The following is a 24478-nucleotide window of genomic DNA, read 5'->3' as shown; positions in this document are numbered from 1 at the left end:
ACTGGCCTGTCTCCTGGTAGCACCTCCATGCTCTGGACACTACGCTGACAGACACAGCAAACCTTCTTGCCACAGCTCGCATTGATGTGCCATCCTGGATGAGATGCACTACCTGAGCCACTTGTGTGGGTTGTAGGGAGGTCATACAGGCACGTGGAGGCCACACACACTACTGAGCCTCATTTTTACTTGTTTTAAGGACATTACATCAAAGTTGGATCAGCCTGTAGTGTGTTTTTCCACTTTAATTTTGAGGGTGACTCCAAATCCAGACCTCCATGGGTTAATAAATTTGATTTCCATTGATAATTTTTGTGTGATTTTGTTGTCAGCACATTTAACTATGTAAAGAACAAAGTATTTAATAACAATATTTCATTCATTCAGATCTAGGATGTGTTATTTTAGTGTTCCCTTTATTTTTTTGAGCAGTGTATATTTTTTTACATTTCCTGATAGACAATATAGCTCAAACTGTAGCATGAGCTGTTTCGCCTGCCACAACCACCTTCATTTTCCTGCCATTTTTCCTGGCCAGTTATCCATATATCTCAATATTTGTATACTTTTATTGTTATTTTACTGCAGTTTGACCCTTAATAAATCTTCGAATTTTAAAACTAACTGCAAAATAAAATCGCAAAAAAATTACAGTTTACTGAAACTCCTGCTCTGACATTTATTGTCATTGTAACCTTGTTTATACCAATGTTGTATACTAGCATGTAGCAACTAGAATGCACTTTGCTCTCTAATCTTATTTTCTAGCCTCATCGTCTTCATGTTAGAGCAGGGGTGGGCAATTATTTCTGCTGGGGCGCCGCTTAACATTTCCAGTGAATAGTCGAGGGCCACACACAAAATATCTTGTAAATCGGGTCTGAACTGCACATGCAAGGCAGTCCCTACCCCCCTTCCCCTGAACCTATATGTAGAGATGAGCGGGTTCGGTTTTACTCGGATTTACTCGGTTCTCAAAACGGCACCTTATTGGCTCACGGATGTCACGTGTTTTGGATAGCCAATAAGAAAAATCCGGATAAAACCGAACTGGCGTTAATTCTGGCGTTAAATCCGAACCCGCTCATCTCTAATATATAGCAGTCCCAACCCCCCTTCCCTGAACCTATATAGCCGTCCCTACCCCCCTTCCCTGAACCTATATAGCAGTCCCTACCCCCCTTCCCCCCCTCCCCTGAATCTATATAGCAGTCCCCCAAATCCCGGTCAGCAGACCCTGTGACGTGACTGGGATTCCTCAGCTGCGCCGCGTCTGGCAGCAGTGTAGCGCAATGACAAGCGGCTCAGCCAGTCGGGCTGCTTGTCATCTTACTTGTCTGCTTACTGCTTGTCATCTTGATGGGAGACCGTGGGCCAGGCAGGATCGGTTCGCGGGCCGCATCCGGCCCGCATGTTGCCCACCTCTGTGTTAGAGGGTGACTGTAGCTTAAATTAATTTAACAGATTTCAATTATGTTTTGTTAGATTTTTTGTTGTGACTATAATTGATCACTGGCCAGGGAGTAGAGATAGTAATGGAAGATTTTTTTATAAAAAAAAAACAAGATGAATGTTGGGGCACTAGGTTTGGTTTTGTCTCTTGTGTTCTAAGCTTTATAAAAGATCTGAAGAAAAGTCATGACTGTTTTTGTAATCTCTTACACCATTTAATACGTCTCCACTGTGTTATTGTGTTGTTAGTATGTTACAAATAAATAAGGGTGCATGGAAGAAACAGATTGACAAGACTGAATGGAGAACAAGACAAGTAATATTTAGAATCTGTACAGTGTGTGGCGGTCATCAGTAGCTAAAATTAATAAATGAAAATAAGTACATAAGAGTTTAAAAAACAATGTTTATTACCGATCATATAAAAAGTTTATATACAACACTTAAGCATAACAAATTCACATTGCTTATTTAAGTAATAACGTACAACAATAACACTGCATAATGGCTCGATTTTTGACAGGGATACAATATAAGGCCACCTTCTGAAATATTCCTAGAATATCAGTGCTCTGTCCAATAAGTGAATGATTATTATTTAACCAATAACAAGGCTAAACTGATGCTCCTGACATATAAAATGATGACGACATTTTGCACTTGTGTATTTAAGACATAACAATACCAGAATAAATTAATTGCAGCTGAGACACATCAGTGATACCTGACAATGCTTGCTGCACCCTGCTATTAGTTTGCCATTTTCCATGGATGTTTTTTTTATTAATTATTTATCTTTGTTCCTCATTTCAATTTACAAGCAGATCTTATGTAATGGCTGTGGTCTCTACAGCATGAAAGTATGCAGATAGGTGCAATAAATGCTATTATATCACAGATCAGGACTTTTTTTTCCAGATTCCAGGAGAGTTGGGAGATGCTGGCTGCCCCTTCAGTGCTCTATGTACGTACCTTCATGTGCACAGCTTTGAAGGGATGTTTTTGGTTGACGGGAAGAAGGCTGGCAGCATAACCCAATGTAACATGGCCACACCCTGTGTAGCATGATCATGCCCCTTTCTCGTGACCCATGCTGGGATACCAAAAGTTGGCAAGTATTTTAGCCTCGTAAGACAAAAATATATTACAGTATTTTCTGTTTCATATTTGTTAAACAAGAAATACAGATTTGCCCATTCGCCTGCAAAGAGCATACACAAGTAGACACCCCATTCCACCTTTTTAAGTACCTCCATGCAGATCCTTTGAACAACCACATGACCAATTGCAAAATTACATCTACTACAGGATTGCATATGCCGGCTAAAGTAAAAACATGGCTTTAAAGTCCTTTTGGAACCATCTATTACACCTTTTTAATTTATCTCTTAAAATCTTACATTGTCTTTCAGAGTTAGGGAACTCCAGGTTGCCTTTATTTAATTTGTCAAATTTCTACATATTAAACTTGTCTTAACATTGGTTATTGCACATAAACAAATGTGCTTTCCTTTGACTGGATGATGTAAAAGGTCCAAAATGCACAATCTCTACCCCAAGAATTTAATAGTCTGCATTTAATAATTTAATAGACTGCATTCATCAAAGAAATACCTGATCCTGACAGTTCTGCCCTACTCTTCTGATTAGACAGATTAAAATGAAGATACCCCACTTGCCATCACCTTCCCATGTGCTTACCCATGAAGACAGGACTGATCCTTTAAGAAAACAGATGCATGAAGTAACCAGAAAATAGAAAACAGCATTTGCGTTGTATGTCAGCAATTCTGTACATTCATAAGTGACCAAATGTTTGTTTTATATATCTTTATTAATGCTGTTTTATGTTGTCTACTGTAACAGTATTATTTATGACCATTTTATTTTTATACTTGTTTGTTAACGCAAATCACTAGATCAAACTGGCTGGTTCGCAGTGATTCTAACATGCACTGCAATTCGTGCAAGTGGGCCTAGATTCTGGTAAAGCCCATGGGTTTGTGGAGGAGCGGGTTCATACAGGGCGAGGGGAGTATATGGCCAGGGTAAAGGCGTTCCTTGGAAAGTACAAAGTAGACAGACATACAAGGGCAGCCTATTGTAATGTAGCAGTGTTATTTTGCAAGCAAATACAGATTAAGGGCCTGATCCCGCGGTGGACACAGTAGCGATGTCAAGTGGCTGTTGTTTCAGTATGCGCATGCATCACACTGTGCTGATGGTTTCTGCTCAAAGATGCAGATTGAAGGTGCACACAGAGAGGTGCAATTTCAGTGGGTGTTTCTTGGTGGTAACAGAGTGGTGGCAAGCCAGGCGCAGGTGTGTAGTTAGCGGCTGCGCCTAAACATGGACTGTGATTTGACTTTTGCACCGTGCACATCTTGAGTTTTGTCTGCCTCTCAGCACACTGGACAATAGGCTTACATTTAACTCTATCCTTAAGTACACTCCATAAGTGACACCCATTACAGGAAAGTCATCAAACAAGCAATTTAGTTATAATTGTCATTCCAAGGTAATCTAGGTTTACATTCAAACAACATGGATGCCTTCTATTTGTTTTATGGATGGGAAAATAATGAAAACGCAATATTACTGATACATTGAGTATGTTGGCCTCTAGTAACTGATTTCTTGGCTGGGTACATATTTATTTATTTTGTCTTTTCAATCTCTTGATTTCCTCCAGCAAAATGGGTGCCTTCTGTTTGGTTTGTCTTTTAAAGAATAAATACCAATGAGGGATAGGGGCAAAGAAAACCAGACAGTGTTTGCTATCTTAGTCACTTTTCTGAATGAAAACACTAGAGGCTGCTTCTTCAAGACTTATTTCAAATATCTGTGAGCAGAGTTTCTGATATGCAGCACTAATAGGTGATTCAGAAATGATCTGCTAGAGATTATTCCCCTGGCACATACCACGATTATTAAGGTTACTGGGTGGAGGTAATATTCATTCTAAAATTTGAAAGGCAATGCATTTGGTTGAGGTATGAGTGGTATGTGACCCTTTCAATGAACACTGTGATGTAACAAATACCTAAAAATAAATGTCTAATTTTTTTACAATTATTTTCTGCAAATACCATTTTCATGCTTCTTCCTCAATGGATGTGGAACTATGATAATCAGATGCTATTTTATTAAAATGATTGCTCATTTACCTGACTAGATTGTATTATTATTATTATTATTATTATTATTATTATTTTTTTAAATATATTGTATTATTGTTTTTTAATAGATTAGATTTTATTTTCAGCTAGAACACTAATTCTCACTTGCCAATATAGATGCCATAATTGTTTTCTACAAGATCCATAAATCATACTTACCTACTCTTCCGAAATGTGCAGGAGAATCACGATTTTTGGGGTAGTCTCCTATACCCCCGATAGAGTGGGTGGACGTCCTGCATCTCGCCCATTTCCTAGTGAAGTGAGCAGGATGAGAAGATAATACCTGGAATCGCAGGTCTGTATGGAGGGGACGGGGCCTAATGACATGAAGAGCCCATTCCTGCCCCCTAAGTGGTCAGCTGATCTGCTCTCTGAGCTTCTTTCGAAGAGCAGAAATCAAATTGGCAAGTATGCCATAAGTGTATTCAATAACAGCAGAATCATAAATCAAATAAATACATTTGAAGATCAAAGTGAATAATATAGATAATCACAATTACTCAGCATTAGCTTATTTTCAAAGTTTTCCCTTTTTGGTCATACATTTGTGTGACAACTGTCCTGGCATTGTACCGCACACACATTTCCTGGCACTCCGGCTGCAAATCTCAGAGCTAGTGTTACCCCATGGGGGAAGTGTCATTCACTTGGACAGGCAACATTGCTCATGGCTTTAAAATGACACATTCAGGGGCCACATCTGCAGCCTCTAAGATTTTAAAAGGACTGCATATTACAGTGTAGCTCTGGAAACAGGAAGAAGTCAGTGAAATCATTTCACAAATGGATAAAATAGCATCTGAAGTCTTGTGCAGAGTATGGAAGATATTAGAAATCTTGTATCAGCCTGTAACTGTAGGTGAGTACTGGTATCTTTTTACTGAGTACCAGTACCTTCATGGGAAAAAAGCACTGGCTATAACAATTTCATTATAGAAAGAGACACCGCTCTATAGAAACATATCAGCAGGCATTTTAAACAAGGCAATCTGACAATAAAGCAGGAAGGAGCTAAGGGCTTGTAGATGAAGTCTTTGAGGGTCACATGTGGCCCTTGGGCCGCCTCTGTCCAGCACTTTTTTTGGTTGATTCATGATCATTGGGTTATGTGACTTTGATCAAGTGCCATCAATCCACTTACCAGAACTTACCCATTATGAATTCTACAGGTCCATTCTGATCCCCAGCAGGAAGGGGGATATAAAAATACAAGGCAGAAAACTTGCCTTTACCTGCTAAAGTCAATACTAAAGGACTTCACATGAGCTGAAAATATCAGTTGGGATGTGTACAGGTGTACATGTGAACCCACTCATCAGTGAGTGCATTGCCATGTGTGAGCGGTGAGCACTCTGTGACCTGAACAACAAGGGCGTATCAAGAGAGGAGGAGGCCCATGTGCAGTCTCCGTCTGTGCCCCCTCCTCTTTAGCCGGCATGGCAATACATTCTGGGCACTAGGGTCACTAGGAGACTCTAGCACTGTCCCAAAGTCTAGTGCACATGCGCAGGTCTCTAGGAAGATTGCGCATCAGCCATTTTCCTAGTGATTTTCCTACTACAAATGTGCGAAACACTGGGAAAATGGCCGCCATTTTCACTGTTTTCGGCAGCACTGCTGCTGCCAACGTTGGTATTCCATAGGGTAAGTACTGCAAATATGGGTGCCGGGTGTACAATACGGGCCCCCCTGGACCCCGGGGGCCCGCGTGCACTGCACATACTGCATCCATTATAAATACGCCTGTGCTGAACAGCTACACTGCACAATCTCTGCAGTTTGAACCACTATATTTGTAGCCATACTGGTCCCCAATCTGGTTGTTTGGTGATTGAGACAAACAACCAGTGGCCAACATTAGGCAGAAGATAATAATTACACTGATTTACTTCAATGTACAAGCTGAGATATGGAATAACCATTTGTAAACTACAGTATCACACCATGGCTTTACACTGATATGAAATCATCTGGCAGTTTTCGATAACATAACATAATATAACAATACAATTAGTAAAAATGCAATTAGTGAGGATCACGTGGTAACAGCTGCTGTTTCCAGACAGTAAGACACATTAGCAATTCTGTACCAAAAACCTGACCATGTCAGTGTCCAGCACTGACAGAGGTATTGTATAGATACAGACGTTAAATAAAAAATAGAAAAGTCTCATTGTTGTAAATCGTATCACCATTCTCATTTTTAGCAAGGTCGAATGTTTTTCTCTTTTTATAGCAATTAATGGTTGCATGTATACTTCATGGTCATACTGCTCAGAGCTCTGTTAGATTTGTCCACTGACTCATGAAGAGCTCCGTAATGCTCTAACAGTGTCTTATTAGTTCAGTGACCCTAGATGTTGCCAGTAGCATTGACACAATGTAAAACAGACTTCTGGAAAATGCAGTAGGCCGTATGCCACAAGATTGAATGCACTCTTGTTCTCTTCTCTTGTAGGAAGGCTGAAATCAAAAGATGATGTATAGGCTCACATGAACCATTCACTGCTTACCAGCAAAAAGTAACCACATTTATTCCCTCGACTTGGCGCAGAGGTTGATACAAACCTCCAAATGCTTTATTCATAGACACGTCATGCTACAGTAGGTGTTTGGCCTTCTAACAAGTCAATGACTTGCAGTATAGTTGCTTACTAAATTGGATGTATGATAAAATGACACTATTCTGCTGTGAGAGAAAGTCGTTACTATACAAAAAGTATAATCAGGCTAAAATCTAATGGAAAAATTATGCTTTTTACAGTGTAGTATGGAACCTGGGGCCGTGGAGTTACCTCAAGGCTCTGGCAGAATGCGTGGACAGAGAGGTAAAGGAGTGTTGCTTGAGAAATCTATTGGTGAAAAGATTAAATTTTTCAGACAGTTGCCAAACTTCATTGTAGTGCGTTGACAGATGAAGATATCTCTGAGCAGTTGAAGAAATCCTTGCTGACCAGATGTGGATAACCCTCTAGTACTCGTACCTGTACTGGATCAAACTTCCAGTAGTATCGTCCCCGCAAAAAGTAAGCAAAACCTACAGAGAGCAAAAGTCAAGGGATTGACATAAAAAGTACTACGAAAATATAACATTAGTATTGTACATAAATATGATTATCATGAAAACTTATATCAATATTGTTGATATGGGACTGTTTGTAACTCATTGAAAAACAATCTTAAGTACAGTTTTGTATCTGTACCAGTGACTTGCCGTGGGGTGAGGCAGAGCCTTTCCTGTCATATTGACATCAGCGTCTGAGTTTTGACTGTAAAAGTACAGTGCATCCAGAAAGTATTCACAGCGCTTCACTTTTTCCACATTTTCTTATATTACAGCCTTATTCCAAAATGGAATAAATTATTTTTTTCCCTCAAAACTCTACACACAATACCCCATAATAACAAAGTGGAAAAAAGTTATTTTTTTTTTGATTTTTGCAAATTTATTATAAATAAAAAATGAAGAAATCACGTGTACATAAGTATTCACAGCCTTTGCCATGAAGCTCAAGTGGCCTCCATCATCCTGTAAACGGAAGAAGTTCGGAACCACCAGGACTCTTCCTAGAGCTTCCTAGAGCTGGCCGACCGTCTAAACTGAGTGATCGGGGGAGAAGGGCCCTAGTCAGGGAGGTGACCAAGAACCCGATGGTCACTCTGTCAGAGCTACAGCATTCCTCTGTGGAGAGTGGAGAACCTTCCAGAAGGACAACCATCTCCATCTCTGCAGCAATCTACCAATCAGGCCTGTATGGTAGAGTGGCAACACGGAAGTAAAAAGCACATGGCAGGCCACCTGGAGTTTGCTAAAATGCACCTGAAGGACTCTCAGACCATGAGAAACAAAATTCTCTGGTCTGATGAGACAAAGATTGAACTCTTTGGCGTGAATGCCAAGTGTCATGTTTGGAGGAAACCTGGCACCGCTCATCACCAGGCCAATACCATCCCTACAGTGAAGCATGGTGGTGGCAGCATCGTGCTGTGGAGATGTTTTTCAGCGGCAGGAACTGGGAGACTAATCAGGACATCCTGGTTGAAAACCTGCTCCAGAGCGCTCTTGCCCTCAGACTGGAGCGACAGTTCATCTTTCAGCAGGACAACAACCCTAAGCTATATCAAAGGAGTGGCTTCAGGACAACTCTGTGAATGTCTTTGAGTGGCCCAGCCAGAGCCCAGACTTGAATCCGATTGAACATCTCTGGAGAGATCTGAAAATGGCAGTGCACCGACGCTTCCCATCCAACCTGATGGAACTTGAGAGGTGCTGCAAAGAGAAATGGGCGAAAAATGCCCAAAGATAGGTGTGCTAAGCTTGTGGCATCATATTCAAAAAGACTTGTGGCTGTAATTGCTGCCAAAGGTGAATCAACAAAGTATTGAGCAAAGGCTGTGAATACTTATGTACATGTGATTTTTTATTTTTAATACATTTCCAAAAATCTCAAAAAAAGTTTTCACATTGGCCCTCCTTCCGAGTTGATCGGTCGCAAGGCGAATTTAGCAGAGTTACACACGCTAAGCCTACGCCTACTGGGAGTGTATCTTAGCTTCTTAAAATTGCGACCGATGTATTCGCAATATTGCGTTTACAAACTACTTTGCAGTTTCTGAGTAACTTCAACCTTACTCTGCCTGTGCGATCAGTTCAGTGCTTGTCGTTCCTGGTTTGACGTCACAAACACACCCAGCGTTCGCCCAGCCACTCCTCCGTTTCTCCAGCCACTCCTGCGTTTTTTCCGGAAACGGTAGCGTTTTCATCCACACGCCCATAAAACGCTGTGTTTCCGCCCAGTAACACCCATTTCCTGTCAATCACATTACGATCGCCGGAGCGATGAAAAAGCCGTGAGTAAAAATACTATCTTCATTGTTAAATTACTTGGCGCAGTCGCAGTGCGAATATTGCGCATGCGTACTAAGCGGATTTTCGTTGCGATGCGATGAAAAATACCGACCGATCAACTCGGAATGAGGGCCATTGTGATTATGGGGTAATTTATTCCATTTTGGAATAAGGCTGTAACATAAAAATATGTGGAAAAAGTGAAGCGCTGTGAATACTTTCTGGATGCACTGTATATGAAAAATATAAATATGTTAGAAGTATCTTCTTTGTATTATTCTATTTTTATAGTCAAAACTCTGAAGTAAAAAGTCTGTGACAGATGAGGCAATGCTTTTTCTGCACTTATCTGATCAAAACTCACCAAATTTCCAAGGGTTTATACCTCTGCACCTTTGCATAACGCCCACATTAACCCTTTGGCTCATATATTGTGTGTAAATCTGGCTCTTGTACTAGCCAGTGCCTCCTGAGCCATTTACCTCACCGCATGTCCCTCTCTGTTAACGTTGCTAGGAGATTAAAATGAATCATTCAAATGTTATAAACAAATTTGGTGAAGTTTGAAATCATATAAACACATTTTACTGGATTGCAAAACTCTTTTATAAAGGCATCTGTAGAATACAGTTACTGACCTCTTGACAAATGCTATTAAGAGCTCTTATTATCATACACAGGGCCATATTCAATTAGCAGTGATAACGGACTTTTCACGTGAAAAGTCCGGTTTTCGGGTGAAAAACCGGACTTTTCACATGAAATGCAATTACAGCCTATTCAATTATCCTGGAAAATTTATCGGTGATCATGTTTTCACTAATTTCACTTCACCTTCTCTGAAGCAGGTGAAAAGTTGGGAAAAGTCACTATTTTAAGGTAAAAATGTTTGGATATGGTACAGAACTCCTGGGACACCCCCCTTTATGACTAATTAGGCACGTTGAAGTTTTTAATTATTTTTAATTGGCCAATAATGACATGTAATTTTTGGGGTGAAAAAGTAAAAAGTGATGGAAATTGGGGTTCAAGGTATGGGACAGGTATATTGGGGTGCTTTATGAGTGGGACAGGTGTTTTTTAGGCTTGCAGATGTGAGTAATCGGTCTGTTTCCACTTTTTTTTTAAAGTACCCTAAAATGACCCAAATATATACTTATACCCATTTTCATGTACCCCAAATTTAGTGAGAGCATTTATTTTGCTCAAAAAAACTTGCTTTCTATCATTTTTTTGCATTTAAAAAAAAAATGCATATAACCGCCATTTCACACAATTTAAGTCCCCAAAAACTCTCTAATGTGATCTCTAACACACTTCTCTTCTGTTTTCCTATGTTAGTTTAGCATTTTTTGGGGTACAGGCTGATTTCCCCATTTTCACCTGCACTTTTCACTGCAAGAATTTTCACGTGAAACCCGGTCGGAATTGAATAGGTCGAAAAATGGAGCGTTTTCGCGGCAATTTTCGGCCGATTGCCGCGAAAAATTTTCGGGCGAAAAATTGCCGCGAATTTGCGGATAATTGAATACCCTAGACAGTGGTAGTAGGGAAAACCGCACAGGTTTAAGAAGATGTAATGTACTTGTGATAATTATTGTCTGGAAAAACTGATTTGTATTAATTAAATTACTTCATTAATTGCCATTGCAGTACAAGGGTGTTCCAAGGTGGTCTCCCATCCAAGTACTGACCCGGCCCTCCACTGCTTGGCTTCCAAGATCAGATGAGATTGGGCATCTCCAGTGGGGTATGTCCGCATACAGTACTGCGCTTAAACCTTTTGTCATGGTATTCGGATACCTATGAGCACTTCAAATCAGTAGGCGTGTGTTATTAAATACATGATCATAACACGTTTTGGGTCTCAAATATCACATTTGGAAAAATGACAAAATCCATATGCCTTATTGGGCCAGGGGAGGGCCACTTAGAGGGAAAACAGTGTGTTTTCATAAACAGTCAAGTGTGTTTGGAGACACGGTGACTTGCTATGTATAACTTTGTTGGTGATTTATAACAAGCCCAGCTGTTTTGATACTAACTTGAGAGATACTCTATTTTGTTAATTACAAGTGTCATATAATCACACATTAGTGTGCACAATTTAAACAATATAATATGCACTTATTGTTATCTCTTCAAGGGCATGCCGTATGTTGTATGATTTACATTATATGAGTCCTGCAATGCATAAGCAACAGGACCTTCTATGTCAGACATTGCATACTTGACAGCTCGACTTTTTCTCTTTCTAACCTGCTGTGTTTGGTTTTCTCACTCTCTCATTCTCCATCCTATACAGTTGGGCAAGATGGAAGAAAAGCAGAAGTGAGATACCAAAATTACACACAGGGACTTTGGTAGATTTCTTTGTGAACTTTCATCTTTGTGGCATTTACTATTACATGTTACTAGCACAGGCTGCTTTATCACACTCCTATTGAAGGAATATTTGAACTGATATTCTATATGAAAATAGCAATGGCCGACTTATCCTGATTTAATTTTAAGGATATAAGTGGCACCTATTGCTTTTTGTGTGGTATCCATATTTTGACTATTTTATCCACAAGGATATATTTTACAGTGTGATTTATCAGTGTTTTGTGAGGCGTATACTATCAGCTCCTGTATTTTCTGCACACTTGACTGTTTATGAAAACACACTGTTTTCCCTCAAAGTGCCCCACCCCTGGCCCAATAAGGCATAGGGATTTTGTCATTTTTCCAAATGTGATATTTGAGACCCAAAACGTGTTATGACCATGTATTTAATAACACACGCCTACTGATTTGGAGTGCTCATAGGTATCCGATTACAGTGACAAAATGTTTAAGCACAGTATTTGCGGACATACTCCACTGGAGATGCCCAATCTCATCTAATCTTGGAAGCCAAACAGTGGAGGGCCAGGTCAGTACTTGGATGGGAGACAGCCTTGGAACACCCTGGTACTGCAATTAATTACTGCATGCTGTACCTAGTAGTCACCAATAGGGAGCACTGCAGAGAAGTCTGATATATCCAGCATTTTGGCTTGTGACCTATGATTCAATCCCCTGCGATAATCTTTTCTTAAATATTTCATGCAGGATAAATGATGGTCATACACTTCCCAATATAAGGATACCTTTCAAGTGAATATATAGTGATATTATAATTTTCTCTATATAAGGAATCCGGCTTATTGTTTATCATAGCTTTTAGCTATACAGTGTGTATTATTATTCATAATTTCGCAATCTTCTTTGAAAACATTGGGACTCACTAATTTTAATATGATATATTTCAAGTTTATTTGATTTTATCAGCATTTATATATTTATATAATATAATACATTAATTTGTCTGGAATAGAGTTCTCCCCAACAAGAGTCTATTACTTTCTTTTCTCTTTGTATTTACCCTTATTATCATAGTAACAGTAGGTTAGGTAGTCTTACCCTGCTCATCCTGGAAGGCAGCATTGATGCCTGTAGGCACCCCTCTCCAATCACCCATACTGCGAGAGTGTCCATCTACTTGACGCATTTCGGTGTTGAGGCGCCAATATTCTGCTCCTCTGAATAAGTATGTTTTTTTGTTCTTATCCGTGCCCCACAGAAAGGTGGCATCAATACTGGGCACAGACAATCCAAGGTCTGAGATCTGGAAAGGACCTGTGGCTTGTAGCTTTCCATCAAAAATCCAATACTGCGAGCCTAGGAGACAATATACAGGAAAATGACAATGTCACTGTATCTGAAACAATAATGCATATCCTTCTTTTGTGTAACACTTTAGTTTAGCACTTGGAGCCCTTTTTGTATATATGTATATTTATATTATATATATATATAAATACGGAAAAGTTTATATTAATCTTAGACTAACCAGATACATTTAGATAATATTACATAAATACTGTCCTTAACTATTGTTTTATATTATTGCTGAAAAATATAGAAGTCAACTATGGGCTTCCAACGACGGGTATTATTTTCTAAATCCGGAAGCATATTAAGAATGGATTAATTCAAGTGAATCTGTATAATATCAACAGAATACAATTTTTCAATTTATTTAAATATATTTATATACAGTAGTGTGAGTGTCTTTCCCTCTGCGCCTTGAGCACCCTGTGTCTACTACCTGACTGTCAGTGCCCGTATCCTCTGCTACCATATATGAAATATTGTGCCCTGAGGTTTGCTGCTTCATAGGGCAGTTGAGTGCAGGGAGTTAGTTGTATCAGGAGTTGAAAGATGCTTCAATATCTGCTGTGCCTCAGGGCTAATATGACACACGGAGGCTCCAGTGTGCAGACACAAAGCAAAGGGCTAAGAATGCAAGCAGATCCACAGACCTGCCCTAGCTTGCAGGGGGGTCAGAACGTTTTTTGGTTGGGGGGTGCAAGATAAAATCTCAGTTTGGCGCCCCTAACTTCTGGACACCTTAGACAGGTCACTTGTACCTGTACGGAACTCTATAGAGTAGCTAGGAGTGAGTGGCACCTTGTACACATTATGCCAGGTAGAGCAGCTTATACACATTACGCCAGGTAGAGCCCATTATACACATTACGCTAGGTAACCGCAGCTCTGTGCTAGAGGTCTTTATTCTGGTAGAGCATCTCCTCCTCTTCTGCTCCTTTTCCCTACCCCTTTCCCCCGGGAAAACAGCTATACTGCTGCTTACCTCTGTTGTCACCGGTGGCAGCACGTCCCTGCAGAGCGCAGACACTACAGTAGATGTGATGGGGGCGGAGCACACGGGGCAGGCGCAGGCTGCTTCAGCACTGCGCGCACTGTATTAGCAGCAGTGCGTCCGGCACCACTGTTACTTTACACCAGGGCCGGTTGCTAGGGTGTTCGGAGCCCCCCTGCAAACTATAAATTTGTGCCCTGCCTCCCATATTTAATAAAGGGATAGTACACGCCGAAGGGGTGTGGTCTCAAAAGGAAGGGGCATGTCCACACAATACCAATTCAAATTACGCCACACATAGCACAATCTTATTCACATTACACAGCACATTGTGAACCTGATTCACATTACACCACATAGTAGTGTCTTCTCAATGCCCAAAGTAGTGCCCCTTATACACAAAAAGCCCACTGTAGTACACTGCACAATAGCGTCTGTTAGTCAGATTTCAACGCACAGTGGCGTCCGTTACTCACATTACAGCACACAGTGGCGTCCATTACTCACATTACACTGCACAGTAGCGTCCGCTACTCACATTTCACCACACAATAGCGTCCGTTAGTCACAGTACAGCGCACAGTAGTACCCTTATACACAGTACATCACACAGCAGAGCCCCTTATACACAATACACCACAGCAGAGGCCCTTATACACATTACGATACAGTAATGCCAGGTAGAGCTGCTTAAACACATTATGCCAAGTACAGCCCAAACACCTCCTACCTGCCACCCAAACCCACCCCCCTACTGTTATTCATTAAATACTTATTCACATTGATGCCGATTTTATTTTATTATATATATATATATTTCTCTATCGTCCTAGTGGATGCTGGGGTTCCTGAAAGGACCATGGGGAATAGCGGCTCCGCAGGAGACAGGGCACAAAAAGTAAAGCTTTACGATCAGGTGGTGTGTACTGGCTCCTCCCCCCATGACCCTCCTCCAAGCCTCAGTTAGATTTTTGTGCCCGGCCGAGAAGGGTGCAATCTAGGTGGCTCTCCTAAAGAGCTGCTTAGAAAAGTTTAGCTTAGGTTTTTTATTTTACAGTGAGTCCTGCTGGCAACAGGATCACTGCAACGAGGGACTTAGGGGAGAAGAAGTGAACTCACCTGCGTGCAGGATGGATTGGCTTCTTGGCTACTGGACATTAGCTCCAGAGGGACGATCACAGGTACAGCCTGGATGGTCACCGGAGCCTCGCCGCCGGCCCCCTTGCAGATGCTGAAACGAGAAGAGGTCCAGAATCGGCGGCAGAAGACTCCTCAGTCTTCTTAAGGTAGCGCACAGCACTGCAGCTGTGCGCCATTTTCCTCTCAGCACACTTCACACGGCAGTCACTGAGGGTGCAGGGCGCTGGGAGGGGGGCGCCCTGGGAGGCAAATGAAAACCTTTTTTGGCTAAAAATACCTCACATATAGCCTCCGGGGGCTATATGGAGATATTTAACCCCTGCCAGAATCCACTAAAGAGCGGGAGACGAGCCCGCCGAAAAAGGGGCGGGGCCTATCTCCTCAGCACACAGCGCCATTTTCCTCACACAGCTCCGCTGGTCAGGAAGGCTCCCAGGCTCTCCCCTGCACTGCACTACAGAAACAGGGTAAAACAAGAGAGGGGGGGCAAAATTGTGGCAAAACTATATTATTAAAGCAGCTATACAGGGAGCACTTATTATAAGGCTATCCCTGTCATATATAGCGCTTTTGGTGTGTGCTGGCAAACTCTCCCTCTGTCTCCCCAAAGGGCTAGTGGGGTCCTGTCTTCGTTAAGAGCATTCCCTGTGTGTCTGCTGTGTGTCGGTACGTGTGTGTCGACATGTATGAGGACGATATTGGTGTGGAGGCGGAGCAATTGCCAAATATGGGGATGTCACCTCCTAGGGGGTCGACACCAGAATGGATGCCTTTATTTATGGAATTACGGGATAGTGTCAACACGCTAAAGCAGTCGTTTGACGACATGAGACGGCCGGACAATCAATTAGTGCCTGTCCAGGCGCCTCAAACACCGTCAGGGGCTGTAAAACGCCCTTTGCCTCAGTCGGTCGACACAGACCCAGACACAGGCACTGATTCCAGTGGCGACGGTGACGAATCAACCGTATTTTCTAGTAGGGCCACACGTTATATGATTTTGGCAATGAAGGAGGCGTTACATATTGCTGATACTACAGGTACCACAAAACAGGGTATCATGTGGGGTGTGAAAAAACTACCTATAGTTTTTCCTGAATCAGATGAATTAAATGAGGTGTGTGATGAAGCGTGGGTTGCCCCCGATAAAAAAATGCTAATTTCAAAGAAGTTATTGGCTTTATACCCTTTCCCGCCAGAGGTTAGGGCGCGCTGGGAAACACCTCCTAGGGTGGACAAGGCGCTCACACGCTTATCAAAACAAGTGGCGTTACCCTCTCCTGAGACGGCCGCACTTAAAGATCCAGCAGATAGGAGGATGGAAAATATCCAAAAAAGTATATACACACATACAGGTGTTATACTACGACCAGCTATAGCGACAGCCTGGATGTGCAGTGCTGGGGTAGCTTGGTCAGAGTCCCTGATTGAAAATATTGATACCCTGGATAGGGACAATGTTTTACTGTCTTTAGAGCAAATAAAGGATGCATTTCTTTATATGCGTGATGCACAGAGGGATATCTGCACACTGGCATCACGGGTAAGTGCTATGCCCATTTCGGCCAGAAGAAGTTTATGGACGCGACAGTGGTCAGGCGATGCGGACTCAAAACGGCATATGGAAGTTTTGCCGTATAAAGGGGAGGAGTTATTTGGTGTCGGTCTATCGGATTTGGTGGCCACGGCTACAGCCGGGAAATCCACCTTTTTACCTCAAGTCACTCCCCAACAGAAAAAGACACCGACTTTTCAACCGCAGCCCTTTCGTTCCTTTAAAAACAAGAGAGCAAAGGGATATTCATATCTGCCACGAGGCAGAGGAAGGGGGAAGAGACAGCAACAGGCAGCTCCTTCCCAGGAACAGAAGCCCTCCCCCGCTTCTACAAAAGCCTCAGCATGAGGCTGGGGCTTCTCAAGCGGACTCGGGGGCGGTGGGGGGTCGTCTCAAGAATTTCAGCGCGCAGTGGGCTCACTCGCAGGTAGATCCCTGGATCCTGCAGATAATATCTCAGGGGTACAGGTTGGAACTAGAGACGGATCCACCTCGCCGTTTCCTGAAGTCTGCTTTACCAACGTCCCCCTCCGACAGGGTGACGGTCTTGGAAGCCATTCACAAGCTGTACTCTCAGCAGGTGATAGTCAAGATACCCCTTTTACAACAAGGAAAGGGGTATTATTCCACTCTATTTGTGGTACCGAAGCCGGATGGCTCGGTAAGACCTATTCTAAATCTGAAATCCTTGAACCTGTACATAAAGAAGTTCAAGTTCAAGATGGAGTCACTCAGAGCAGTGATAGCGAACCTGGAAGAAGGGGACTTTATGGTATCCTTGGACATCAAGGATGCGTATCTCCACGTTCCAATTTACCCCTCACACCAGGGGTACCTCAGGTTCGTCGTACAGAACTGTCACTATCAGTTTCAGACGCTGCCGTTCGGATTGTCCACGGCACCTCGGGTCTTTACCAAGGTAATGGCCGAGATGATGATTCTTCTTCGAAGAAAAGGCGTATTAATTATCCCATACTTGGACGATCTCCTAATAAGGGCAAGGTCCAGAGAACAGCTAGAGATGGGATTAGCACTGTCTCAAGAAGTGCTAAAACAGCACGGGTGGATTCTGAATATTCCAAAATCCCAGTTAATTCCGACAACACGTCTGCTGTTCCTAGGGATGATTCTGGACACGGTTCAGAAAAAGGTTTTTCTCCCGGAGGAAAAAGCCAAGGAGTTATCCGAGCTTGTCAGGAACCTCCTAAAACCAGGAAAGGTGTCTGTACATCAATGCACAAGAGTCCTGGGAAAAATGGTGGCTTCTTACGAAGCAATTCCATTCGGCAGATTCCACGCAAGAATTTTCCAGAGGGATCTGTTGGACAAATGGTCAGGGTCGCATCTTCAGATGCACCAGCGGATAACCCTGTCTCCAAGGACAAGGGTATCTCTTCTGTGGTGGTTGCAGAGTGCTCATCTATTGGAGGGCCGCAGATTCGGCATACAGGATTGGATCCTGGTGACCACGGACGCCAGCCTGAGAGGCTGGGGAGCAGTCACACAAGGAAGAAACTTCCAGGGCGTGTGGTCGAGCCTGGAAACGTCTCTTCACATAAACATTCTGGAACTAAGAGCAATCTACAATGCTCTAAGCCAGGCAGAACCTCTGCTTCAAGGAAAACCGGTGTTGATCCAGTCGGACAACATCACGGCAGTCGCCCATGTGAACAGACAGGGCGGCACAAGAAGCAGGAGTGCAATGGCAGAAGCTGCAAGGATTCTTCGCTGGGCAGAGAATCATGTGATAGCACTGTCAGCAGTGTTCATCCCGGGAGTGGACAACTGGGAAGCAGACTTCCTCAGCAGACACGACCTTCACCCGGGAGAGTGGGGACTTCATCCAGAAGTTTTCCACATGCTGGTAACCCGTTGGGAAAGACCAATGGTGGACATGATGGCGTCTCGCCTCAACAAAAAACTGGACAGGTATTGCGCCAGGTCAAGAGATCCGCAGGCAATAGCTGTGGACGCGCTGGTAACGCCTTGGGTGTACCAGTCGGTGTATGTGTTTCCTCCTCTGCCTCTCATACCAAAAGTATTGAGAATTATACGGCAAAGAGGCGTAAGAACGATACTAGTGGTTCCGGATTGGCCAAGAAGGACTTGGTACCCGGAACTTCAAGAGATGATCACGGAAGATCCGTGGCCTCTACCTCTGAGAAGGGACTTGCTTCAGCAGGGTCCCTGTCTGTTTCAAGACTTACCGCGGCTGCGTTTGACGGCATGGCGGTTGAACGCCGGATCCTAAAGGAAAAAGGCATGCCGGAAGAAGTCATTCCTACTTTGATTAAAGCAAGGAAGGAAGTAACCGCGCAATATTATCACCGCATTTGGCGAAAATATGTTGCGTGGTGCGAGGATCGGAGTGCTCCGACGGAGGAATTTCAACTGGGTCGATTCCTACATTTCCTGCAATCAGGATTGTCTATGGGTCTCAAATTGGGATCTATTAAGGTTCAAATTTCGGCCCTGTCGATTTTCTTCCAAAAAGAATTGGCTTCAGTTCCTGAAGTCCAGACTTTTGTTAAGGGAGTGCTGCATATACAGCCCCCTGTGGTGCCTCCAGTGGCACCGTGGGATCTCAATGTTGTTTTGGACTTTCTCAAATCTCATTGGTTTGAACCACTAAAAACTGTGGATTTGAAATATCTCACATGGAAAGTGACCATGCTACTAGCCCTGGCTTCGGCCAGGAGAGTGTCAGAACTGGCAGCTTTATCTTACAAAAGCCCATATCTGATTTTCCATTCGGACAGGGCAGAACTGCGGACTCGTCCGCATTTTCTCCCTAAGGTGATGTCAGCATTTCATCTGAACCAACCTAGGCGTGTGTCAGAATGGGCGGCTTTATCATATAAAAGCCCTTACTTAATTTTTCATTCTGACAGGGCAGAATTGAGGGCTCGTCCTCAATTTCTCCTTAAGGGGTTTTCTGTTTTTTACATGAACCAACCTATTGTGGTGCCTGCGGCTACAAGCGACTTGGAGGACTCCAAGTTGTTGGACGTTGTCAGAGCTTTAAAAATATACATTTCAAGGACAGCTGGAGTCAGGAAATCTGACTCGCTGTTTATACTATATGCTCCCAACAAGTTGGGCGCTCCTGCGTCTAAGCAGACTATTGCTCGCTGGATTTGTAGTACGATTCAGCTTGCACATTCTGTGGCAGGCCTGCCACAGCCAAAATCGGTAAAAGCCCACTCCACAAGGAAGGTGGGTTCTTCTTGGGCGGCTGCCCGAGGGGTCTCGGCATTACAACTCTGCCGAGCGGCTACGTGGTCGGGGGAGAACACGTTTGTAAAATTCTACAAATTTGATACCCTGGCTAAGGAGGACCTGGAGTTCTCTCATTCGGTGCTGCAGAGTCATCCGCACTCTCCCGCCCGTTTGGGAGCTTTGGTATAATCCCCATGGTCCTTTCAGGAACCCCAGCATCCACTAGGACGATAGAGAAAATAAGAATTTACTTACCGATAATTCTATTTCTCGGAGTCCGTAGTGGATGCTGGGCGCCCATCCCAAGTGCGGATTATCTGCATTACTTGTACATAGTTACAAAAATCGGGTTATTATTGTTGTGAGCCATCTTTTCAGAGGCTCCGCTGTTATCATACTGTTAACTGGGTTTAGATCACAGGTTGTACGGTGTGATTGGTGTGGCTGGTATGAGTCTTACCCGGGATTCATAAATCCTTCCTTATTGTGTACGCTCGTCCGGGCACAGTACCTAACTGAGGCTTGGAGGAGGGTCATGGGGGGAGGAGCCAGTACACACCACCTGATCGTAAAGCTTTACTTTTTGTGCCCTGTCTCCTGCGGAGCCGCTATTCCCCATGGTCCTTTCAGGAACCCCAGCATCCACTACGGACTCCGAGAAATAGAATTATCGGTAAGTAAATTCTTATTATATATATATATATATATATATATATATATATATATATATATATATATATATATATATATATATACACACATATACATACACACACATACACATACACACACATACATGTTATTTGTGTGGTTCTATTTATTTCTATTAAATTTCTTTTAAAACCAACACAGTTAATTCATACTTGCCTACTTTTGAAAAGTAGTTTCAGGGAGATTCTAGATGACCTGATAATGTTGTATGCGGCGCACCTCATCACTATGGGAGGGTCCATGCCCCACCTAGAGGGCGTGTCTAGCTTCACCTAACGGCATGCCTATCGGTACTAGTGCACACACACACACACACACATAGGGATCGGTACCAGCGCACTCACACACACACACACATATAGGGGTCGGTACCAGATCGCGCGCGCACACACACACACACAGGGATCGGTACCAGCTCGCACAAACACACACACATAGGGATCAGTACCAGCGTACACACACAAACAGGGATCGGTACCAGGCCACATACACAAAGGGATAAGTAGTAGACCACACACAAACAGGTCAATGCCTCCCGACACATAGTTCAAGCCTATGGAGCCGCTGTTGGTAGAATCACAGACACCCACCTTGGTATGGGCACTGCTCCTCCGGGCTCCCAGCCAGCTGCCTCCACATTGTAAAGTCTCCCGCCAGAGCTGCTCTCCGCGCGGGCAAGAATCTCTTCCAGCGACAGCTGCTACCTGACATGCTGCTACACTACTTTAACCTCTGTGTGGAGATGCGGGTGCACAGCAATCCCTTGCTCCCCGCAGACCCTAATAGTGAATGCTAGGGCAGGAACATTTGTCTCTATGTGTGCGGGGAGCAGGTGTGCTGCGAGGCTGTCCTGCAGTGACTCACCGCACATCCCTGCTATGCAAGCTCTCCTCCGCGGCCCTGTTATAGCGGGTGAGCTCTAGTTCTGAAGCGCTCTCCTCACTCCTGCAGTCACCGCCAGAGAGCACTTGCGGGCGGGATAGACTGCAAGGGTCCTTCTAGAGTCTGTCCGGGTGTCGGGTGCCACTTCCGGTTAATCAGCAGAGGGGTTGCCAGCACTTAAACCCCCGATTCCAGGTCTCTGCTTGGTCCTGCCCCAAAACTTCCTGACGCGGCAGCAGCAAGTAATCCGGAGTTTTTATGTAATTATCCAGGGCAGCTGGGGCGCCATGCTAGACGCTGACAGCACCGCTTCCTGTCATACCATTTGACAGGCGCTGCGCTTGTCAAATGGTATGACAGACAGCGGCGCTATCAGCATCTAGCAGCAGCTGCGGAATACAGCAGAGTTGCAGAGCGGGGAGAGCGCCTCTCAAGGTCAGTGCCTCCCTGCTTTGCAGACTCGCTGAGCGGTACACAAAGGTCTCCGCTGCAGCTTCTGGGTCCGGGTGGATGGCGCCTCTCTCATGTTTGGGGGGAGCGAACTGCCCCCTTGCCCCCCCCATTCCGACGCCCCTGCTAGCTTGTATGATCACACTAATATCCACAGAAAGATGTGACCACAAAGGCTAAACCCCTCTGTTTATGCTAATGTCTCCAACTGCTATTAGCTTCCCATGTCCGATCAATAGCGCCACTGTTTGTCACATGGAAAGATATTGAGGTTGAATGCATTTGTCTCCAAAATTCACTGGCACACCCTCATGGAACATTTGGGAGACTCTCAAGGATGACCTCATGTGTATGGAAAGTGTACAGACTCATGGAAACCATTGGCGTATCTATAATGGGTGCAGTGTGTGTTGGGCACACGGGCCCCAAAGTCCAGGGAGGGGCCCACCCCGCACACACTGCACCCATTTCTTTAATACTTACCTCTCTGTAGTCCCCCATTGGTGCCATCCATTCTCGGTAGCGCAACAGAGTCTGAACACTGGGGGGGGGAACAAACTGTATTGCGCCTGCTGAAAACTCCGGAAAGATGGCACAGTGGCTGCCGCGCCGCGTTTCCGGAGTTTTGCGCATGCGCAATAGAGTCTGTGCTCAGACTCTATTGCCAGTGCGGAGAAGGATGGCACCACCGGGGGACTCCAGAGAGGTAAGTATTAAAACCTGTGCATCGGTCAGAGAGGAGTGGGCCCCTGCTGCAAAAGGCTGTACACAGTCCTCCTCCTCTCTTAAAAAGCTCCTGATGGAAACCCAGGACTGTGTATGTCTAAGGCTGATGATAGGTGTGATGATGTCACTGAACGATGGAGCTCCAATATACAGTAGCCCATCCATACAGCGAATCACAGAGGACTCCCTGCTGTCTTCCTCTCCTCTGTTTGTGCAGTGCAGTTACTAGAATATCTTTGAGTATACTGCATTTGTTAATTAAGCAGCTATAGTACAGTAACTCTCACATAAGTGCTCAAGCAGCAAGGGGAACTATACCCTAATGGAAGAATTTATACCAGTAGTGGGTCCCAGTCTGGGTACCGTGGAACACTGGGGTGCCCTGGGTTGGTGATCCAGGATCAGTTCAAATTATTTATGGCCAATGTAATAGGCAAAACCAGTGCTTGTGGCTTCTCATCATAAAATATGTGGACAAACAGAAGCGACTCCTGTTTATCACCACGTAGCTAGCTGATGGTGAGGATTACATATAAACACAATTTCTCTGACGTCCTAGTGGATGCTGGGGACTCCGTAAGGACCATGGGGAATAGCGGCTCCGCAGGAGACTGGGCACAAAAGTAAAGCTTTAGAACTACCTGGAGTGCACTGGCTCCTCCCCCTATGACCCTCCTCCAAGCCTCAGTTAGATTTTTGTGCCCGAACGAGAAGGGTGCACACTAGGTGGCTCTCCTGAGCTGCTTAGTGAAAAGTTTAGTTTTAGGTTTTTTATGTTCAGTGAGACCTGCTGGCAACAGGCTCACTGCATCGAGGGACTAAGGGGAGAAGAAGCGAACTCACCTGCGTGCAGAGTGGATTGGGCTTCTTAGGCTACTGGACATTAGCTCCAGAGGGACCGATCACAGGCCCAGCCATGGATAGGTCCCAGAGCCGCGCCGCCGGCCCCCTTACAGAGCCAGAAGACAGAAGAGGTCCGGAAAATCGGCGGCAGAAGACGTCCTGTCTTCAACAAGGTAGCGCACAGCACTGCAGCTGTGCGCCATTGCTCTCAGCACACTTCACACTCCGGTCACTGAGGGTGCAGGGCGCTGGGGGGGGGGCGCCCTGAGACGCAATAAAAACACCTTGGATGGCAAAAAATGCATCACATATAGCTCCTGGGCTATATGGATGAATTTAACCCCTGCCAGAATACACAGAAAAATGGGAGATAAGGCCGCCGAGAAGGGGGCGGAGCCTATCTCCTCAGCACACTGGCGCCATTTTCCCTCACAGCTCCGTTGGAGGGAAGCTCCCTGGCTCTCCCCTGCAGTCACTACACTACAGAAAGGGTTAAAAAAGAGAGGGGGGCACTAATTACGCGCAGTATTAAAAATACAGCAGCTATAAGGGGAAAAACACTTATATAAGGTTATCCCTGTATATATATAGCGCTCTGGTGTGTGCTGGCAAACTCTCCCTCTGTCTCCCCAAAGGGCTAGTGGGGTCCTGTCCTCTATCAGAGCATTCCCTGTGTGTGTGCTGTGTGTCGGTACGTTTGTGTCGACATGTATGAGGAGAAAAATGATGTGGAGACGGAGCAGATTGCCTGTAATAGTGATGTCACCCCCTAGGGGGTC

General features: G+C 44.2%; 1 protein-coding gene and 1 pseudogene across 3 annotated transcripts in view; both read right to left on the bottom strand.

Moving 5' to 3' along the window:
• Positions 1–1844: 1844 nt before the first annotated feature.
• The window catches only part of MMP11 (matrix metallopeptidase 11), a 134025-nt gene continuing 111391 nt past the window's right edge, over positions 1845–24478 (bottom strand). For 2 of the 3 annotated variants that reach the window (XM_063912984.1, XM_063912985.1), the window contains exons 9-12: positions 12931–13188; positions 7619–7671; positions 7430–7486; positions 1845–7097 (exon numbers count right to left, since the gene is read on the bottom strand). In XM_063912984.1, the coding sequence (XP_063769054.1) occupies positions 6960–7097; positions 7430–7486; positions 7619–7671; positions 12931–13188 (506 nt within the window). In that variant the 3' untranslated portion in view covers positions 1845–6959. Of the gene's footprint in view, positions 7098–7429; positions 7487–7526; positions 7672–12930; positions 13189–24478 lie in introns of those variants that run through there. The other variant, XM_063912986.1, reaches the window with a different exon arrangement.
• LOC134949264 (5S ribosomal RNA) lies at positions 11128–11247 on the bottom strand (annotated as a pseudogene).

This window comes from Pseudophryne corroboree, chromosome 1 (assembly GCF_028390025.1).
Source record: "Pseudophryne corroboree isolate aPseCor3 chromosome 1, aPseCor3.hap2, whole genome shotgun sequence".
Classification (NCBI taxonomy): domain Eukaryota; kingdom Metazoa; phylum Chordata; class Amphibia; order Anura; family Myobatrachidae; genus Pseudophryne; species Pseudophryne corroboree.
The sequence above is the reverse complement of the archived record's forward strand: the minus strand, read 5'-3'. Positions and strand labels throughout refer to the sequence as shown.